The 20132-nt window shown below is 38.0% G+C and overlaps 1 protein-coding gene across 1 annotated transcript in view; it reads left to right on the plus strand.

Annotated features, from left to right (window-relative positions):
* The window catches only part of LOC124711610 (serine/threonine-protein kinase BRSK2), a 207150-nt gene that overhangs the window by 16385 nt on the left and 170633 nt on the right, over window positions 1-20132 (plus strand). The window contains exons 3-4 of the mRNA XM_047241774.1: window positions 2679-2764; window positions 17444-17584. Of these exons, the coding sequence (XP_047097730.1) occupies window positions 2679-2764; window positions 17444-17584 (227 nt within the window). The remainder of the gene's footprint in view (window positions 1-2678; window positions 2765-17443; window positions 17585-20132) is intronic.

The raw sequence follows: 20132 nt of genomic DNA on the forward strand, positions 1-20132 counted from the left end.
TCCTGTAGTATGTGTGATTACATCTGTAGGAAGACTGTTTCTCCACTGCCACTGACAAGAAAAACTCCCCATCACACCTCCCACCGATTTAATGGTAAGATGGCCCAGTGGACAGTCCATCAAAAACTGAACACATGTCAAGCATGAAAACAGCCAGGAGCTGTACTGAACTATGATAAAAGAAGCAAAATCAGAGAATGAATGAACCAAGCTCAACCTATGCAGCACTTAGTAAGTTTCAAGAGTCAAATGGTTGTGTGGTCACAGTGTTGAACTGCAAAGTGGGAGATCTGTGTTTGAACCTCCCTTGTGCTCCCTCCTCCCCCCCCCCCCCCTTCTTTTTTCCAACAAAATTATGAATTGACTGTCTGGCCACTGACAGGTCTGTTTGCTGTATTCAGATTTGTGTCTGCGTTGTGGTGCAATGTCCATTTGCAACAGCAAGGTGTAAGGAAGGGACCTCCAGATTTACGTTTCCCCTATTTGTTTTAGACATGTACCACATGTTATGAATCATGCCTTCCATTTTGAAAATTTTTGCTCTTGATTTCCTTTGTTGTAACTTAATTCACATCAATTTATTTGTTGTTTTAGTTTCTGTTAGAGATCTGTGTGTCATCTCACCTGATCTCACCATTCGTCTCATTTGCTTATGATGGTAATACTTTCTTTCCACATTATTCATATTGTATTACCAACACGTAGTATGAAAACTGCCAATGCTGCAGAGGGATGACAGACACACAATACCTGGGTGGTCAGTTCATAACTTTGTGGGGGGAAGAAAAAGAAGAAATGAGGTACAAGGGAATTAGAATATGGGTTTCCTGCTTTGCAGTCCAACACCATGACCGCACAACCACAATGATGTGACTCTTAAGATTTGCTCTTAGGCTTGGACCATTCATTGCTTCTATTTTGCTTCTTTTTTCACAGCTCAGTACTCCTTCTTCCTGTTTTCATGCTGGATCCACATTCAGTTTTTCACAGACTATACAGTAGGCCACTTTACTACTAAATCTGAGAGGGTGTGATGGAGTGTTTCCCTCATGAGTTGACAGAGCTAACTGAAACATCTCACCATATGACACATTTCTAGGTTGAAAAACGATCATAACTAATACATTATGGCATATATTAGTTATGAAAGCAGTCATTTTTTCATTCCTTGTATGTTACTTTTGTAATTGGTTTTGTAGCACTAAGGTTTCAGTAACACAAGTTTTATTGTCAAATCTAAACTGAAAATGAATTTATTATTTAAATCCAAAGTTTTGACCTCATATGCCCTTATAATGGTTATTGTCTTTCTTTATTTCACAGTAAAGTTACTCCTTTTTCATAAGGCTTATTTTTTCATCCCTTATTCCCCTCAAATCTAAACTGCCTTTTTTTCACACCTAAGTAGGTAGAGCTAAACATTTTCTTGAGAAATTTTTATGTTCATTACAGGGTATGAAACAAGAGAGAAAATCAGATGATTTGAAATGGTGACTGACACATGTGATGATAATTAAAGCAGATATTTCATATTCCTAGTGCACCATATGTCACTATCTGATTACATTACTGTAAGCAAACCATAGACACAGTCACTGTATTTAGTTACATTTTAATTATCAGGAAAAACTGTTTTCTTAACCAAAGTTATTGTAATAAAATTTGTCACACTTTTTAAAATGTTCCAAGCTAAAGTCATGGTCAGATTAATTTATTTTTGAAACTCACTATCTCATCCCCATCTGCGGAGGACATATTCAAGGAGGGGGCATTATGGGAGAGAAAAGGTGGTGGAGAGAAGGGGTTTGTAGCTGTTTCAAAGGTGTGATGTACACCATGGTTAGCTACAGACAAGTAAAATATAATTTCTGCATGCTCCTGCAGCAGTTGTCAGTTGCTGTCATTCAGTACTGCTATCACCTCTTCATGGAAGACGTACACATCTTCTTCAGCAATTGAAACCAGATACCATTCAGTTTCACATCTCATTATTTCAGTTAAATTTATTTGGATATTTAGTAATTTCTATGGCCTCTTTGTACAGCCTTTGCTATCTACTTTGATGGCATCCTCAAAGATCACAAGGGCAACTGTAGAGGGGGAGAGGCACTCAGTCAGCCATTGTGAAACATGCTTTTCACCCAGAAGATTCTTGGATTCAGTTTAGTAAGGCTTGTGTACTATCAGCCACAAACCGACACTATGAAACATTTTATCATGTTTTGATCACCCTTGGCATGCTCTCTGCAAGATGATCAGGGCACTTCTGCTCAAGCAACAGCTTCAGTGGCAATCCTCCAGATGAGGTGGCATCCTGCAGTGTCACACTGCAGGTTTTGACTAGTCACAGTCACATTCAGTCTTTCAAGGTGATAATGTATGGGCACAATGTGCCACCTCAAAAAAGCACATACACCAACTATGCAGATGATGAGGGTAGTCCAGAATTTTTGAGCAGTTTATATGCATATGAAACAGTCATAAATCAATGTAATCAATTATATCTTCAGCCTGCTTTGAGATTTTGTTTTGGAAGCAATCCCAGTTCCCAGTATAATTCTGTGTTTTTACCTTCAAAGATTTAACTTCTATGTATTCCTCTTTCAGGTGTCAGCTGCAATTTATAAATTAGTTGTCAGTGCAAACACCATGCTATAATGATTATTTTGTCATTTTAGGTTGAGAGAGAGATTGCCATTATGAAGCTGATTGACCATCCACATGTTCTTGGTCTGTCTGATGTCTATGAAAACAAGAAATATCTGTAAGTAATGAAAATAAAGAGAAGATATATTTTGTTTCAAGTTTTGCAAATCATATCACTATCAAAGTACAAATGCAGTGGTAGATATTTATTTTACTAATATTTTTAATCTAACACACTAGCCTCTTAACTGACATCAAATAACCATAACTTTCTACATTAAACATATTTATTAACAGTAATAATTTTGGGGAGCATGGAGTAATATTTATATTTTTGGTAACAGCATAATTTAGAATTTGCAGTACCTATCAACAACATTAAGCACAAAAGCATCTGCAAAGCAAGAAAGTCAGAGACTTGATAAAATTTTCTTGTGTACGCTCATAAACATATATATTTTTTGAAATTATAACAATAATCAGGACTTCAGATAGATCCATCTCTGCAGTACTGAAAATAAAGATGTTGTGTTGGTGTAGCACCTGGAAAATGTTCTATTTTATGTCCTTACTTTTTCAGGGTAGAGTCACGTTTTCTTCCAGGATTACAGTAATCATCTTTTACACATGGCATAAGACACAGAGTCATAGCTATTAGGCTTTAATTTATTCCAGTAACAATGTCATTTTTCCATACAGCTTATCACATAATTTACTTTATCAATAAAAATAATTGGCTTTTCTTTTAAAATGTAATATAATTGGACTAATAAAAAATCAACTCACCAAGTGGCGTCAGGAGAAAACATCCAGAGTGAAATTTTCACTCTGCATTGCAGTGCAGGTAAAAAACTTTCTGGCAGATTAAAATTGCGTGTTGGACCAAGACCTTTACATTTTGTAGGTAAGTGCTCTACTGACTGAGCTATCCAAGCACAATTCACAACCCCTTCTCAGAGCTTCACTTCCACCAGTACCTTGTCTCCTACCTTTCAAACTTCATACAAGTCCTCCTGCGAAACTTGCAAGACTGTCACTCCTGGAAAAGGTCCTGGGTTTGAGTCTTGGCCCAGTACACAGTTTCAATCCTCCAGGAAGTTTATATCAGCACTCAGTCTGGCGCAGAGTGAAAATTTCACTTTGGAAACATCCCCCTGCCTGTGGCTATAACCCATCTCTGCAGTATCCTTTCTTCCAGGGGTGCTAGTCTTGAAAGTTTTGCAGGAGACCTGTGAAGTTTGGAAGGTAGGAGATGATGTACTGGGGGAAGTAAAGCTGTGAGGCTGGACCATGAGTTGTTTTGGCAGCTCAATCAGTGGAGCACTTGCTCATGAAAGGCAGAGGTCCCAAGTTCGAGTTTCGGTCCGGCCCACAGTCTTAATCTGCCAATAAGTTTCATCAGAAAACATATATAAAGAGTAAATAAATGTGCAGGCTTTTGGAGCCCGTGGCTCCACCTACTGGAAAAAGGGTTGAAGGGGAAGGAAGAGGGATGAAGGAAAAGGACTGGCGAGGTTTAGGAAATGGGGAGAATTTGGAAAAGTCATCCAGAACCCTGCCTCAGGGGAGACTTACCTGACAGGATGAGAATACATAATATTGCTCTTGTGGCAATCAACACTTCTTATGTAACCCTCTTTTCATTCTTTGTTGTTGTCTATATTGATCAAACTGTCTCTGTTTTCGCATTAAGTGTGATTTTGCCCAATTTACATGTACTATCTGTATTAACCAACATCTCGGTCCTACGTCTTTTCTAGTAACGATATCTGCGCACTTATATGAGTCTACTGTTATTTATGAATTTGCATGTAGCACTTCATTTATGGTTTTTTTCACTGATTCATTTGCAAATTTGACAGCGCTTTCCTTCCCGACCTGTCACTTACTTTGTTTCTATCTTATTATTTCATTTTTTTGGTGCATTTGTTTCTCACCAAACCATACTGATTGACTGTTACCGCTGTTTCCAGTATTCTTTCATTTCCCAAGTACAGTAGATTCCATTTTTTCCACTAATTTCCTTTTTCTGTTTGCTTTGTTTTTAAACTTTTGTCTGTTTTCATGTCTTTTCCATGACATTTCCCTTGCAATTTATTGTTGTAAATTTTTACTGTCATAATTTTTTTGGATCTTATAGCCCACTTTTCTAGTAAGAAATTCACACCCACTCTTCTGTACTTGGGCACTAATTACCTCCTCTGTACTCCTCACTTTTCTCATGATTTTTGTACAAATTTTTCTATATACTTCCAACTTCCTGTTTTTTTGTGTGCTTGTCTTCCTTCTTTCTCTTGTTTTTCCCACTCTCATTTTGTTTTGCCACTCCCATCATCACTAATACTCCAAACCCTCCTCTGTTGACATGATGAATCTCATCACATATTTTATTTGGTCCTTTCAAAAATGTGCTTTTCCTCTATCAAAACTGAGGTCTCACATTCTGTTACTCCTAACCCTCCTCTGTTGACATGATGACTCTCGTCACATATTTTGTACGATCTTTTCAAAAATGTGCTTTTGCTCTATCAAAACTAAGGTCTCACATTCTATTTCCTGGAATCTGCCTGTCCTTAGCAGTTATCCTAACATTTAAAGTCCTTATTTCTGGATGTTATCCAACTCCACCGCCTTCTTTTACAATTCCAAGTGTAGCAATCTCTTGCAATTAAGCAGCTAATCTGTGACCTATATGTCTTATTTGGCATTTTCCACTCCACCAGATTTCTCACCTTCTACATAATTCTGTAGTTATCTGCCGTTTATGTTTCCTTGGATGGTATCATCTGCCAAGCTAAATTCAAACTGCAGCAGGTCAGAGTTCATCTCAAAAAGCTGTTCTAAGTGGTATTTTCCTTCCTGTCACTCTGCAGCTCCATAAATAACCACACTATCAACTACCACTCCTCTCTCACAAACTGAGCTTTGCCAACCTTATTAACATATCCTGGATTTCACCACAGACTTCCAGATCATAAGAACCAGCCACAATAGTACAATATTCTCAGTCTTTTATCTAAGGCACTCTCCCCTCCTGACTTTTCTGTACTATCCAAAGATATCACTTTCAGCTCAAAACCTGCTTCTTTGGTGAAGATCCTACTTTTTTTCATGCTGGATTGCAGAAGGATGGTGTAGGTTATCTTCAATCAGAAAAAATTCCCAACAACTAGTAATAAAATGGTATTTATTAAATATGAAGAAATACTCAACTTAAATGATGCTTCTTAGGTGTTTGAAATTGTTACAAGTCCTCTAAAATATTAAAATCCTGTCACTGTTCGTCTGAGTGATGCCTACATAGAGTCCAGAGCTGGCCCACGATGACTATATAGCCTAAGTATCAGAGACAATGGACTAACACTGCAGCTTGTACACATGGCAGTAACTGGAGACTGTACAAAACTCAGTGCACTGAAGAGAGCTGTCTGCCTTTGCTCAGTGCTCCAGTATTTAATGAGGCATCAACCAGTCACTATCCACACATGTGATGCCCATGGGTTGGCAGCTGCAGCCCCTGATGAACCTTGGTATAGTTTGTACTGCCAACCCATATAGCTACTGCACTATGAATGTTTTTGAGTGTTGTTTATCTATTGTGGTGTGGTATAGAGTGCTGCAATGCTCAATGTTTGACCCGTCACGGCTTGCCTGTTGACAGGGGCACCGAGCCGCTTGTGTCCGACCCCATATGACTTGGCTCAGTCACGTACTTGCCCCATGTCTGTTGTCTGGATTCCAGACATGTGGATAACCGAGCATGACTGGTCACTGCTGATGTCTCACCTTGCCTCTCCCCGAGTCACTGCACTGTACTGTAGAAATCCAGTGCCTCTCTGTCTCTGTCTGTCTCTCTCTCTCTCTCCCTCTCTCTCTCTCTCTCTCTCTCTCTCTCTCTCTCACACACACACACACACACACACACACACACACACACACACACACACAATGTATTTACCTCTGTCTCTCTCTCTCTCTTTTAATACAAAAGCAACGTTACCAAGAACCGGTACATGACACAGCTAAATTCATAAAGCACTGGGAAAGTAAAATGGTATTTCAATACAATCACAGATAGAAGACGAGTCTCATTTCCAAACAGAAAATATATCTTTTCTTTCATTGATAGGAAACAGTAAATAAGTGCTGTCCCTGTAATCTAGAAGACAACCATCTTCATAAAAAAAGCATGCAAAGAACATTAAACATTTACAGACATAACTTGTCATACTTTTCACTTATTTGCAACAGAAACAAAATTATAGTTATTGTTGATCAGCAGCAAATTACTAACGCATTCCGAAATTAATTGGCTGCGATGATTTGTTAGTAACATGCTGACTTTACTAAATCTTCTTTCAATAGGTGTGCTTGTTGCTGGGATGCATAAAATACATCTTGCAACTGCAGCCAGGCCTGGCAGATCTGTTTCATGTCTGCTCCACCATTTTAAGATGTCATCATCATCTCCAGGGTGCATTAGAATGTAGAGATCTACTTCATCTGCTGTGGATGATCTGTTGTTCCTCCATTCCTTGAAATGATCGCTCTTTATAGGTGGTGATGAAAAATACTTTAAGGATCTATCCACTAACTACGCAAAAATGATTATGTTAATGATTGCATGTTGTACCTGTGTAAGTAGCACACATTTGTCACAAATTGCTAAGAATTTCCTGCTTTTCATTTATTTCAACCATATTAAGATCACGGTAAACAGCCAAAGAAACGTAGCAATTTTATGTCTGGAAGTGATCACAATGTTCTCACAAATGAAAGTCAGGGCTAGATTTTTAATCCTTTGTACCTCCTGTTAAAAAATACATATCTGTTAGTACACATCAATTACACTAGTTAATTATAAATCTATCGTGTATCATAATGAAACAGTGCTTTTAACTGCAGTAATTACTCACTTGTCAGTCAGTGTCATTGACACTGCCAATTTGTTGCAGTTTGTGAAGACAAAGAAGAACTAACTGGACTGTCAGTTCTTTTTCACCTTCTAATTCATCTGTGGCCTATTTAACTGGTCTCAGAAAATGCGCAATTTTTCCTGCAAGCTCGTTATCATATCCTTGCAAGCAGAGTCCTTTTCTGTCACCAAAGCAGCAACTTCATTATACTGAGTGTGTGAGGATTTCAGCATAGTTTACAAGCTGTTCCAGCAGACCTATTGTTTCAATGATGATTTCAAAGAAGAGCAGAGGCCACTTTTCTTAATGTACCTTACAATGCATTTTGCAGTATTTATTGTTGATGCGATGTTCGGGGCAAGATTTAAGAAGAAGTTATCTTCATTGAAAGTATGACTAAGTGCTGTGTTTACACAATGAGCAGCACAAGGAATCCTTTCGTGATTTTCCAAAGCCTTTATTACATTGGCACCCTGGTCGGAGACAAAAACAAAACTGTGCAACATGTCCGGCAAAATGTCTGAATCGGCCATCCTCTCTTTAATTTCTTTCATAATATTTACTCCTGTCTTCTTAACGTCCGGGAATTTTGTTGTAAATAAAACATTGTTCACAAGAGACCAATCTGTGTTAATATAATGTGTTGTAAGTGTCAGATAGTGCACCTGATTATGCGAATCAGTCCACTGTCGCAGAATATGTTTTATTAACAACTTCTGCAGTAACAGAAGGCATTATGCTGTTTCGTATTGCAACAGCTTGTTCTTTGACATGTCTGCTTATAGTAGAGGGATGTGACATGACATCTGCCACGTTAACTTGTCCATAATGTGCACCTAGATGTATTAATTTTTGGTGTAGGTCTCTGAAACCTTCACTGGAAACAGCATTAAAAGATCTCATATCGTTAGCACACATTGCAACACACTTTGCTGTAATACTATTTTTTATTACTGTCAGTATCCCTGAAGGAGCTGTATCTTTGTGAGGTTTCTTGCAACTGTTTTTTTTTTTTTTAAATGAGTGGTTCCTGACTGTAAACACAATAGTGTGGACCAGTTTATGCATGATACATACCCAGTAGATACACTGTTTTCATCTACAACCAACAGAAATGTACTCCGTACTTGGCTTTTTAGACCTTCCCATTTCTTCAATGTGTAAACATTGCTTTCAATCTTATGTCTTACTGCACTGGCTTCCTCACACTGCATGGTTACAAAGAGAGACATGCCACAAATGAGAAGCCCGTACTGGCTGCAGTCTCACACGGATAACGACACATGTAATGTGTTTGAAGTTATGTGCTACGTATTCGGTCATGGCTTCTATGCTCGGTCACTAGGACTAGTGCGGGCAGCCTATCCAGTTAGGGTGTGCTTGCCCCATCTCGTATTTTGTGCTCGCTTACTTGGTCGTGCAGAATTATAGTGCGGTACTCTCTGGAATGGTGAGTACCATCACCACACTTCACACATACTCCATAATAATCATACACACACTGGAAATATCACTTTGCAACCCAGTCCCAAAATCTTTCCAACAGTAAACACTGAACTCCAGGCCCTTTGTTTCTTAAAAACTGATGACTCCATGATATCCTCCCAGCAGACAAGGTCTCTACTACTGCGGTACTTGATAGATGGGAGTATGTAAGTGTGGGTCTACATCAGCTGTCTGATACCTCTATGTGCAGAATCTACCATCAAGATCCTATCCCTGCGACAGAAACTGATCTGCAGTCCCTCCTTAAAACCTCAGGCCTCTCACAAGGACTAACACCCGGATTCATAGAACTTCTCACCCTACCCAAACCATGCACTTCCACAAGGGGATCCCCTTGAAAGAAGTTGAAAAAATTAGGACCTAAACCCAATTTTGGAAGCATTCTAGATGCCTCAACAATATATTTCAGTAGCAATTAAAACTCCTAAAGTGAGCCAATTTAAGCCTAGATCATAACTTATTTTACCATTACAAAGTATCAAAAAGTTATACAATATTAACATTTAAATTTATCAACAGTGTGTGTATGATTATTATGGATTATGTCATAAATAATTGAGGAAACTATTTCAAATTGAATAGTTTCTCAAAGCAAATTGTGCTTGAATTTCATTGGAAACTAGTTAGGTATCTACACTGCCTCAACAGGTCTTTTTCATTAGTCCATCTCCTTCTCCCCCCTCTTTGTACATCTACTTCTTCACCCTCATTGTACATCTCCTTAGCCCTCCTCCCTGTCCATCTCCTTCTCCTCCCTCTTTCTGTCCATCTCCTCCACTCCCACTGTCTATCTCACACTGCCCCTCTCCCTATCCATCTGCTCCTTTCCACTCTCTCTGTCCATCTCCACCTCCTCCTCTCTCTGTCTGTAGTCGCCTCCCCTCTCTCTCGTCCATGTCCTCTTCCCTTTCTCTGTTTATTTCCTCCTCCCCATCCTTCTGCCCATTTCCTCCTCTATCCTCTATCAGTCCATCTTCTCTGCTGACCACCCCCAATCCATCTCCTACACTTTCTTTCCTCTGTCCATGTGCTACTCTCCATCTCTCTGCCCATCTCCTTCTTTTCCCTTTCTCTGTCCATTTCCCCTTCTCCTCACTGTGTCCATCTCCTCCTCCCTCATATTTGTCTCCATGTCCTCTTTCTCCCTCTCCTCAGTCTGTCCATCTCTCTGCCTTCTCACCATCGCTCCAGTAGGAAGTTGCTGGTTCTTACACCCCCCCCCCCCCCCCAAGTATTTGTTTCCAGATAGTAATAGGTGTACCACATTTGGTAGAAACTGATCCAAGGGTTTAGGAGGAGCTTTTAGCCACAGCTTTGCCCAAGTATGCATGTGTCACATATATTTTGTATTTATTTAACATATTTCACACATTTTTGTACACATATTTCACCTGTATCTATAGCAAATTTCATAATGAAGTTTTAATTTCATGCAGCGCAGACTTTGTGATGATATATTTCCTGAAAAATGTATTACACAATGATATAATTTTGCAGGTACGTTCATTGGTATATTTGGATACTATGTGCAAAATGTGCTGCAAATAGAGGTTATAGTAAAGATGTAATAAATTAAAAGTCACACATATTGCAACAGTTTTCATGCATCTCAGTGTTTATTAGGTCATATCTCCTGAACTATTCTAATATAATTTTGTAGATACATTCAGTGATATATGTGGGCACTGTATTTGTTACGAATAGAGTTCGTAGAAAAAAAGAAATAAATGTAACTGTCTTGCATGATGTGACAGTTTATCAAATATCTTAGGGTTCATGACATCATTTCTCCTGAACTATGTCTTATACAATTATATAATTTAGCAAGTTAAAGTCAGTAGTGTATGTGAATACTGTCTACAAAACATGTCATGAATACAATTAGTAGTAAAGAAATAATAAATCAAAAAACCATGTCTCATGCGACAGTTTTGATACATGAGCAGCAAAAATGTAGTAGTGATAAAATTTTCTACTTTTATCATTTTGTCAAGCTTATCAGCAAGAAAAAGTTTCATAAAGGTTTTAAATTATGTGTACAGTTCGTTCTAAGTCACTATGTGCTCTCATTCTGAAATACTGGATGGATGAAGTCTGCAAATTTGTGCATAACGAGCTACACTATTTTTTCACACCAACAGTCTCCCCTTTCACAGGTAGGTAGTTCTTACCCACAGTGATTCTTTCCAGACAGTAAGCGATATGCATACCATGTTAGGTTGAAATCAGTCCAATGGTTATGATGTGGTATGGAACATACATAAATACTTATGTACATTTTAATAACATTTATTTTTACAGTTTAATTTAGTTTATTCTTCTTCTTCATCATCCTTTCTTCCTAGACTAAAGTCTGTTACCTTCCATACCTGAGGTTCTCAATTGTAATCTACCCTCTCCTTCCTAGTTGCAGCTATTGCCCACAATAAGCGAAGTCTTGTATGAAAAATTTGAGAGGAGTGAAGATTACAATAAACTTTCTAGTTTACTTAGCTTTCTATGTAGAGTAGGTCCAGTTCTTCTTGTCTAGGGGTCTGATTCTTGAAGCTGAAATTATCACATTTTAGGTCCACATGGTTGAATTTATCCAAATAAATTTGAAGATTGTTGCTGCAGAATTTCTGTTGTTATGTTAATATACATTTTAGTATATCATACAGTCTTTTGAATTTTCACATTAATGGAGCCAAAATTAAATTGTTTGTCCAAAATACAAAAATACATCTGACCACATCAGAGGCATGCTTACTACTACTTCACTCTGCGATAATAATCTTATTCCATAAAGTTTACAATTTTTCTTGACAAATGAATTTCTATTAATTTTGATTATTATTTCATAAATGAATCCAGAAATAAACCAGTAAACAGTACTAGATTGCATAATAAATAATAGAAAATTAAGTCTACCAAATAATTTGTAATTTCAAATGTTTCTAAAAATAATTTTAACTGTACATTCAGAGCTAGTACTTATCAATTGTAACATTGAAAATAAAGTAATTCCTTTTCATAAAATTTATTTTGAAATATAACATATTGTGTATAAATTTATACGAGTTTTCAGAAGAGCACTCGAGATAATATTGACCTGTCCAAAATTTGACAAATAATACTGGCATTGACAACTACTGTTAAGGAAAAGTAATACTAGAGGAGGATGTCCTGTTACACAGTCCATCCTTTCCTTGGACAGCTGATATTTTTTTTACCAGCTGGTGATTTATTTCTTATGATTTTTGTAATCTGCCATTCATCCATCCTGTCTATGTGTTTGTTCATTCTTTTTTATTTTTCGAACATTAAAAATATTTTTAAAAACGGAAACAAAAAACTATGAAAACAAGGGATAAAAACGTAAGTATTTAAAAAGTCAGAAATGATAAGCGAATCAAGCGAGGTGGCACAGTGGTTAGCACACTGGACTTGCAATTGGGAGGACAACAGTTCAATCCTGCATCCAGCCATCCTGATTTCGGTTTTCCGTCATTTCCCTAAATTGCTTCAGGCAAATGCTGGGATGGTTCCTTTGAAAGGGCACAGCCAACTTCCTTCCCTGTCCTACCCTAATCCAATTAGATTGATGACCTCACTGTTTGGTCTCTTCCCCCAAACAACCCAACCCAACCCATGATAAGTGAAATATGGTGTCAAGAGTATAAGGCACAATAATTATATAAAGTTCAATCTAAAGTGATTGAAATACATTTCTCCTGTTGTCAAGATTGGATATAAATATACTAGCAGCATTTATAAAATCTACTTGGTTCAACAACATCTAGGGCACACTGCAAACTGCTATGTGAATGAGCTCTTCTATGGCATTATTGAAGGCAGATAGTTCTTCAGTCATCAAGAGGAATCTGCTTCACTGCTTGAGTCGGGGTACACAAGCTCAAGTCTTACTAATGCTTGAACATTAGCAAATAACTCATGAATTTCTTTTTTCATAGTAACCAAAACATCTTTCATGTCTTTCAGGCATTTTATATTGTATCATAGATGAAAGAGTTGAAGTTCTGTTTTCAGAGATTTAACATTGATGTCCAGACACAGAGCTAGCACATCATGCTCTTTTTCCTCCATCAACACTTTTTCTAAGAAAACCTGTTTCTTCATGCCAGGTTGATCAAGTATTCAATATTTAAACACTCGCTCAGCTGTATCGATGATTCTGATGGGTAAATTGCTAGTTTATTATAAACTTCTTGCAGGGAAGATTCAATGAAAAATAATATACACTGAGGCAGCAAAGAAATTGGTATAGGCATGCATATTCAAATACTGTAGTATGTAAACAGGCAGAATGCAGCACTGTGGTCAGTAACACCTACATAAGACAATTGTCTGGCACAGTTGTTAGATCATTTACTGCTGCCTCAATGGCAGGTTATCAAGATTTATGTGACTTTGAATGTGGTGTTATAGTCTGTGCACTAGCAATGGGACACAGCATCTCTGAAGTAGTGATGAAGTGGGGATTTTCTCATATGACCATTTCATGAGTGTACCATGAATATCAGGAATCTGGTAAAACATCAAATCTCTGACATTGCTGTGCCTATAACAAGATCCTGCAAGAGCGGGATCAACAATGACCAAAGAGAATTGTTCAGTATGACAGAACTGCAACCCCTCTGCAAATTGTTGCAGATGTTAATGCTGGGCCATCAACAAATGTCAGCGTGCAAACCATTCAACAAAAAAAATCATCGATATGGGGTTTTGGAACTGAAGGCCCACTTGTGTACCCTCGATGAGTGCATGACACAAAGCTTTATGCCTCGCCTGGGCCTGTTAACACCGACATTGGACTGTTGATGAGTGGAAATATGTTGCCTGGTCAGATGAGTCTCATTTCATGTTGTATCAAGCAGATGGACAAGTACACGGGTATGGAGACAGCCTCATGAGTCCATGAACCCAGCAGGTTACCAGGGGACAGTTCAAGCTGGTGGAGACTCTGTAATGGTGTGAGGCATGTGCAGGTGGAGTGATATGGGAAGTCTGGTACATCTAGATACAACTCAGACAAGTGACACATTTATATGCATATTCTCTGATTATCCCCATCCATTCAGGTCCATTGTGCATTCCATCAGACTTGGGCAATTCCAGCAGAACACTGCAACATCCCACATGTCCAGAATTGCTACAGAGTGGCTCAGTGAATACTCTTCAGTAATTGATTTCAGACAGAATGTGATCACCTTCAGACCATTGTGCAGCATGATGATGGGCAGCAGCAGTGAACAGAACAGGTACCTTGACTGTACAGATGTCAGCTGTGAACATACAATACCTGCTCGACCATTGATATTCCTCATTATAAATGTCCTCACAGTTACTGAAACCATTCTTAAATTCCATTAAACAAGGTGCTCTAATACACTGTGGTGGTAAAATTTAAAATTGAGTGAACTGGAATACACTTTGTAATAAATATTTACTTATCATATTTACTTATCATAATTCCTTCAAAAAAAAACAAAATTATCTTAACCAACGTGCCCACCTAATTCAGTACCTATGACATCCGTAATCAACTTTACACTTACCAACAACTACTTTGCCTTTAAAGGGCAAACGTACAAACTGACTAGGGGCGTGGCCATGGAAACCGGGATGACTCTTTCCAATGCTGACCTTTACATTAGTTGCTTGGAGGGAGCTTTCCTGAGATCCATAAGCCTTCATCCCTGGTTTGGTTTAGATACGTGGATGACATCTTTGTCTACAGACTCATAATGAGGCTAAACTGTTAAAATTTTTAGAATTGCTAAATACATTCTCCCATTCAAATTTCACATGGTCGTATCCCAAATCCCATGCCAGTTTCTTTGATGTTGACATCCTCACTGGGTATCAGCTATACACTTCCATTCACGTTAAACCTACCAACAAACAACAGTACTTACATTTTGACAGTTGCTATCCTTTCCGTGTCAAATGTTCCCTCCCATACAGTCTTGGCATTTGAGACAAGAGTATTCATTCAGATGCAGGCTCTTTACAACAGTACACCACCAGCCTAACCTCAGCCTTCACTGCATGTAATTACCTCACCACCTAGTTCAAAAGCAGATTTTTTAGACTCTCATATCTAATATTTGTACTGCTGATCCCTCCAAGAGTATACCTCTCATTACTCTGAATATTGAAATCTTGAAAGTTTTAATCAACTACTTTGACAAAGCTATGACTTCCTAAAATCTTACCCTGAAGTGAGGTCCATTTTGCCTGACATTTTGCCTACAACACCTAGAATAACTTTGCGGCATTGCTCCAATTTCCACAAAGTCCTTGTCGTACACTATGTTCCTTTTGCGCCAATTTTGCTACCCAGCAGTTCCTACCCCTGTGGCCATCCCCACTGTAAGACTTGCACTCTTTTGCCTTCAGCTATTCCAGCTCTGTAGCTGACAAAACATACACTATCAAAGGAAGAGCCATTTGTGAAACAACACGTCACATACCAGGTGTTATGTAGACACTGTTCAGACTTTTACATTGGTATGATTCCATCAAGTTATCAGTTAGGATGAATGAACATGGGCAGAGGGCATATACTGGCAACCCACATTATCCTGTTGCAGAGCATGCCCTACGACGTGACAGTTGTGACCTCGGTGCATGTTTCACCAAACGTGCCATCTGGATTCTTCCCCCAGGAACCAGTTTCTGAGTACACTGCAGGTGGGAACTGGCATTACAATATGTCCTTGGTTCTCACTACCCTCTTGGCCTTAATTTATGTTAATTTCTTCAGTCTCAGCATTTCTTCTCAGTAACTATCCCTTTCTTCACATCATTTTAGTTTCCTATTTCGTTTGTTTCCTGACCTGATTATTTTCTTCCTACCCTCCACCTCTACTACATAAAGTGCACTTAGCTTTCTGCTGTTATTAAGTCTTGCACAGTGTTTTTCAGTGATCTGTGTCTTGATTATTACCCCATCTTCCTCCTTTAAGCTCTCAGGTTTTCAAACCTCATCTAGTGCAGTCCCCAACAATCAGTATTTCCTTCTCATTTCATGTGGGATAACTCTCCCATGACCCATGGATCTGGACAGCTTTTCCAAACTCTCCCCATTTCCTAAACCTTGCCAGTTCATTTCTCTTATCCCTTTTACATCCTCTTCAACTCTTCTGCCCAAAGAAGGAGCCACCTTGAACAGCAGACACAAGTTCAAAGCACATACTGTCAAATCATGCGGCTGCCTTATTAAATATTTATGAGAAATCACTGTTAACTTTAAATGTGAAAATTTTAAGTTAAGTTTGAAAATACTACAACCAACCACATTTATGCAATACAATGCATCTTTTGGACATGCATGCATCATAATCAGAATAACGCAAGCATGCAATATCATATTGAGCTTCTGATACCAGGCAAGTGACTTTCAAGTACTACGTCTGACCTGTATGGGAACTTACATATGAGCACAGGTAATAGGAACATGGTTGATGACATATGGAAGTTTGTGTCTGGCCATGAGTCATGCATGGATAGGCAAATGGCAAGGCAACTGCTCGCAATAAGTGGGAAATCCAGGTTCGAGTACTGGTCCAGCACAAATTGTCATTGTCATCATTCCAGTCTACAACTGATGATCATCCTTATTCACAATTGTGAATTCATTCAATGCAGCCACATCTATTGTTCTTAACATGATGTGGAAAGAGAAAATAGAAATTTGTATTTTCAAATTGGTCTCAGAACTGATGTTAGATAATATGATGATAAAAAATGTAAATCTTATGCTTAACATGATCTGAGACATATCTCTCTGCTCCTTTTAAAAATGAAAAAAGTAAGTACATTAGTAAAATAAAGCCAGCAGTGGACTACACCAAGATGTAGGCCTACATCAGTGAGAAACAGAGAAGTGAATCTTGAATAGAAAAACTGACTTATAGAGGCAATGAATAGTACTAAATAGTGGTAAAAGTTCTATACAAAGATAAAAAACTAGAGAGGATGTGTTCAACTCTTCATCAATCCAATGAAAGTGAAGATGATCTGACGAATACTTCAGAAAGATTGTGCAGAATGTCTAAATCTATTTTCACAAACAATACGATCAGAAAGTCTTAAAGCTCACAAATAATTACATAATAAAATCATTAACATTTGAATTTATTACTGAAATCTGTGTGTTTCAATGAATGTCATAGAAGTCAGGAGGAAAAATATGTTGGAAAACAAATATAGAGGGTAAGAACAAAGCAAGCGCTTGGTGCTGATTATGCTCAAATAGCAAGGCTTTACTGACTGTTTTACTGTGCATCCTGTAAGAATCTTATAAAATATAATATAAATAAGACTTTCTGTTGTCTTAAATTTATCATTATGTCCTTTCTTCTGTGCAGGTATTTGGTGCTAGAACACGTATCTGGTGGAGAACTGTTTGATTATCTGGTGAAGAAAGGTCGTCTGACTCCAAAGGAAGCAAGGAGATTTTTCCGTCAGATAATTTCTGCCCTTGACTTCTGCCACAGCCATTCTATCTGGTAAGGAAAGCATAAATCAACGTTTTTGAGTAGTAAAATTCATAAATCTTATGCTTGTTAAGAGTAACATCTCTATATACAGGGTGTTTCAAATGAATATACAGGTTTTAAGGCTTTGTTGCATTTATTATGTTCAACTTACAGTTATAAATAATACATCAAATTAAAGAGCAATTCAAACAGTTTTGTTTTTGTACCCACATGCAAAGGGAAGAGAATGGAAGGAGCCAAGAGTGACCAAAGAACGTGCTGAATGAGTGAGACCCTTTCACGCATAGCCCCAAGAAATCAGTTCAGATGGGTAGTCGTGATTTAGCAGTTCCAATGATGTCTGTGTGGAGACTTTTGTTTAGAGGAGATGTTTGCAACTATGTCTTTATCATTTGCAGTTGTTACAAGCTCTGAAGCCTACAGTGTATAATTTACATGCCAACTTTGCGAAACAAAATGTTGCTGCATGTCAATGAAGATCTTCAGTGATGGATTGACATTTTATGTAAGTGGAAATGTGAACACATGTAATGTGTGCATCTGGGGAGTCAACAAGGCTCATGAGATGGTACAGCTGGAACAGGACTACCTTAAGTTGAATTTTTCTCTCATATGCCAGTGGAAAGTTTGAGCCATTCTTTTTCCATGAAGCAACTGTAACTGATGCTTCTTATCTTAATGCACTAGAGTTTGGCCCTTTTCCTGAACTGGAAGAAGCTAACCACAGAACTTTATTTGGTAGCAGGATGTGTGCCTTCTCACTGGCATAACTCAATACATGATTGGTTAAACGACTTTGTTCCTTACCGCTAGATTTGCTGCAAGGGGCTAAATGACAGAGCTTGTTTTGCATGACCTCCATCTTCACACACACAAACTGACTCAATCTCACTTTTACATTTGGTGATTCATGAAGAATGTTGTGTATGTTTCTCCGCTACCAGCTGAGCCACCCGACTTTAGAAACAGCATCGTTGCAACAATTATACTGGACCCACCGATCAAGGTTTGGGAAGAGCTCCCATACTGATTCAATGTCAAATGAATGGTGGCCTCATTGAACATTTGTAAGATAAACTGTTGTAGCTGCTCTTTCATTTGATGTATTATTTATAACTGTAAGTTGAATGAAATAAATGCTACAAAGGTTTAGAATCTGTACATTCATTTTGAAATGCCCTGTATATTTGGACACACATTCTTTCTATTTTTTACCTAAGTGTCTCTTAGTTGTTGATGGTAATCAGTCTTAGGAATAAAATTAAGAAGAAAATAATCTACAAACTGCCAATAAATTTTGGCTATACCCAACTTCGAAGCATTTCTTCTCATAGATTTGGATTCATGTGTAAGTTCATAGCATTTTTGTTTTGATTGTTGAATTGTGGTTCCTTTGTGTTTGTTTATCAGTTTTCTATTTGTACTTTACTGTTGCTATTTGAGTCTGCATATTTTCTATCGGAGATAGTGATTGGAGCTGTGCACACTAGAAAATGGGAGTGCCAAATGGAGAAACTGGAACATTTACAACAAACACTTTTGTTTGAGTTCATAGAGGAGTGACAAGGCGACCTGAAAGATTTGTGTCTTACATTGGATAATGCTGTTGGACAGAGCAAGGCAAGAAAATGGTTTTCCTGTTTTAAGAAGGATCGTTTTGACTTTAGTGACACTCTACATTCAAGAAGATCTTTGGAGTTTGGAGAAGATCATTTAAGCGCATTAATCCACTAAGATCCATATCACTTTACTCAGTAACTGGCAGATGTGATGAAATGTGATCATTCCACCATTGTGTGACATTTGCATGCAACGGAGAAGGTTCAGAAATTGGGTGTACGGGTACCACATGCTCTAAGCCAAATTCACAAAAATAAGCAGGTGGACATATGTGCATCTCTACTTGCTAATCATCAACTGACTCATGAACAACACCAGCCATTCCTATCCTGTATCTTTACTGATGATGAGAAATGTTGTCCTTATGCTAACATAAGGAAAAGAAAGGAAACTTCCCATACAAAGACCTATGTGCGTCCACAAAAGATAATGTTATGAATCTGGTGGAACAGAAATGGTGTGGTGTACTGTCAATTGCAACCCTAAGGTGTAGCCATCGCTGTTGACATATACTGTCAACAACTGAGTTGTCTTGCAGACACAATCAAAGAATGACCAGGAAGACGGTATGAAGTGATGCCCTCTATGATAACACCTGCCTACAATCTGCTAGACTGACAAAACACACTATACAGGATTTGGATTGGGAAGTTATTCTACCCCGATATTGCACAATTAGATTTCATCTTTTCAACTGAAAAATTTACCCCTGAATTTGCAAGCTGTTGTAAATAGTGAAAGAGAATGTATTATAGATGACTAAAGTCTCTGATATGTGTATCTGTTGTGTTTATTAAAGTTAAGGAAAAGTATTATGAAATTATTCACCAACCTAGTGTATTTAGTATCCAAGGGGGCTGCATTGTAAATTATTACTTGCAGTGTAATGTATCACAAAGACTCAATTATACTGTTTGGGTCATAATGAGACATCTGT

The sequence above is a fragment of the Schistocerca piceifrons genome, chromosome 8, assembly GCF_021461385.2.
Source record: "Schistocerca piceifrons isolate TAMUIC-IGC-003096 chromosome 8, iqSchPice1.1, whole genome shotgun sequence".
In the NCBI taxonomy this organism is placed as follows: domain Eukaryota; kingdom Metazoa; phylum Arthropoda; class Insecta; order Orthoptera; family Acrididae; genus Schistocerca; species Schistocerca piceifrons.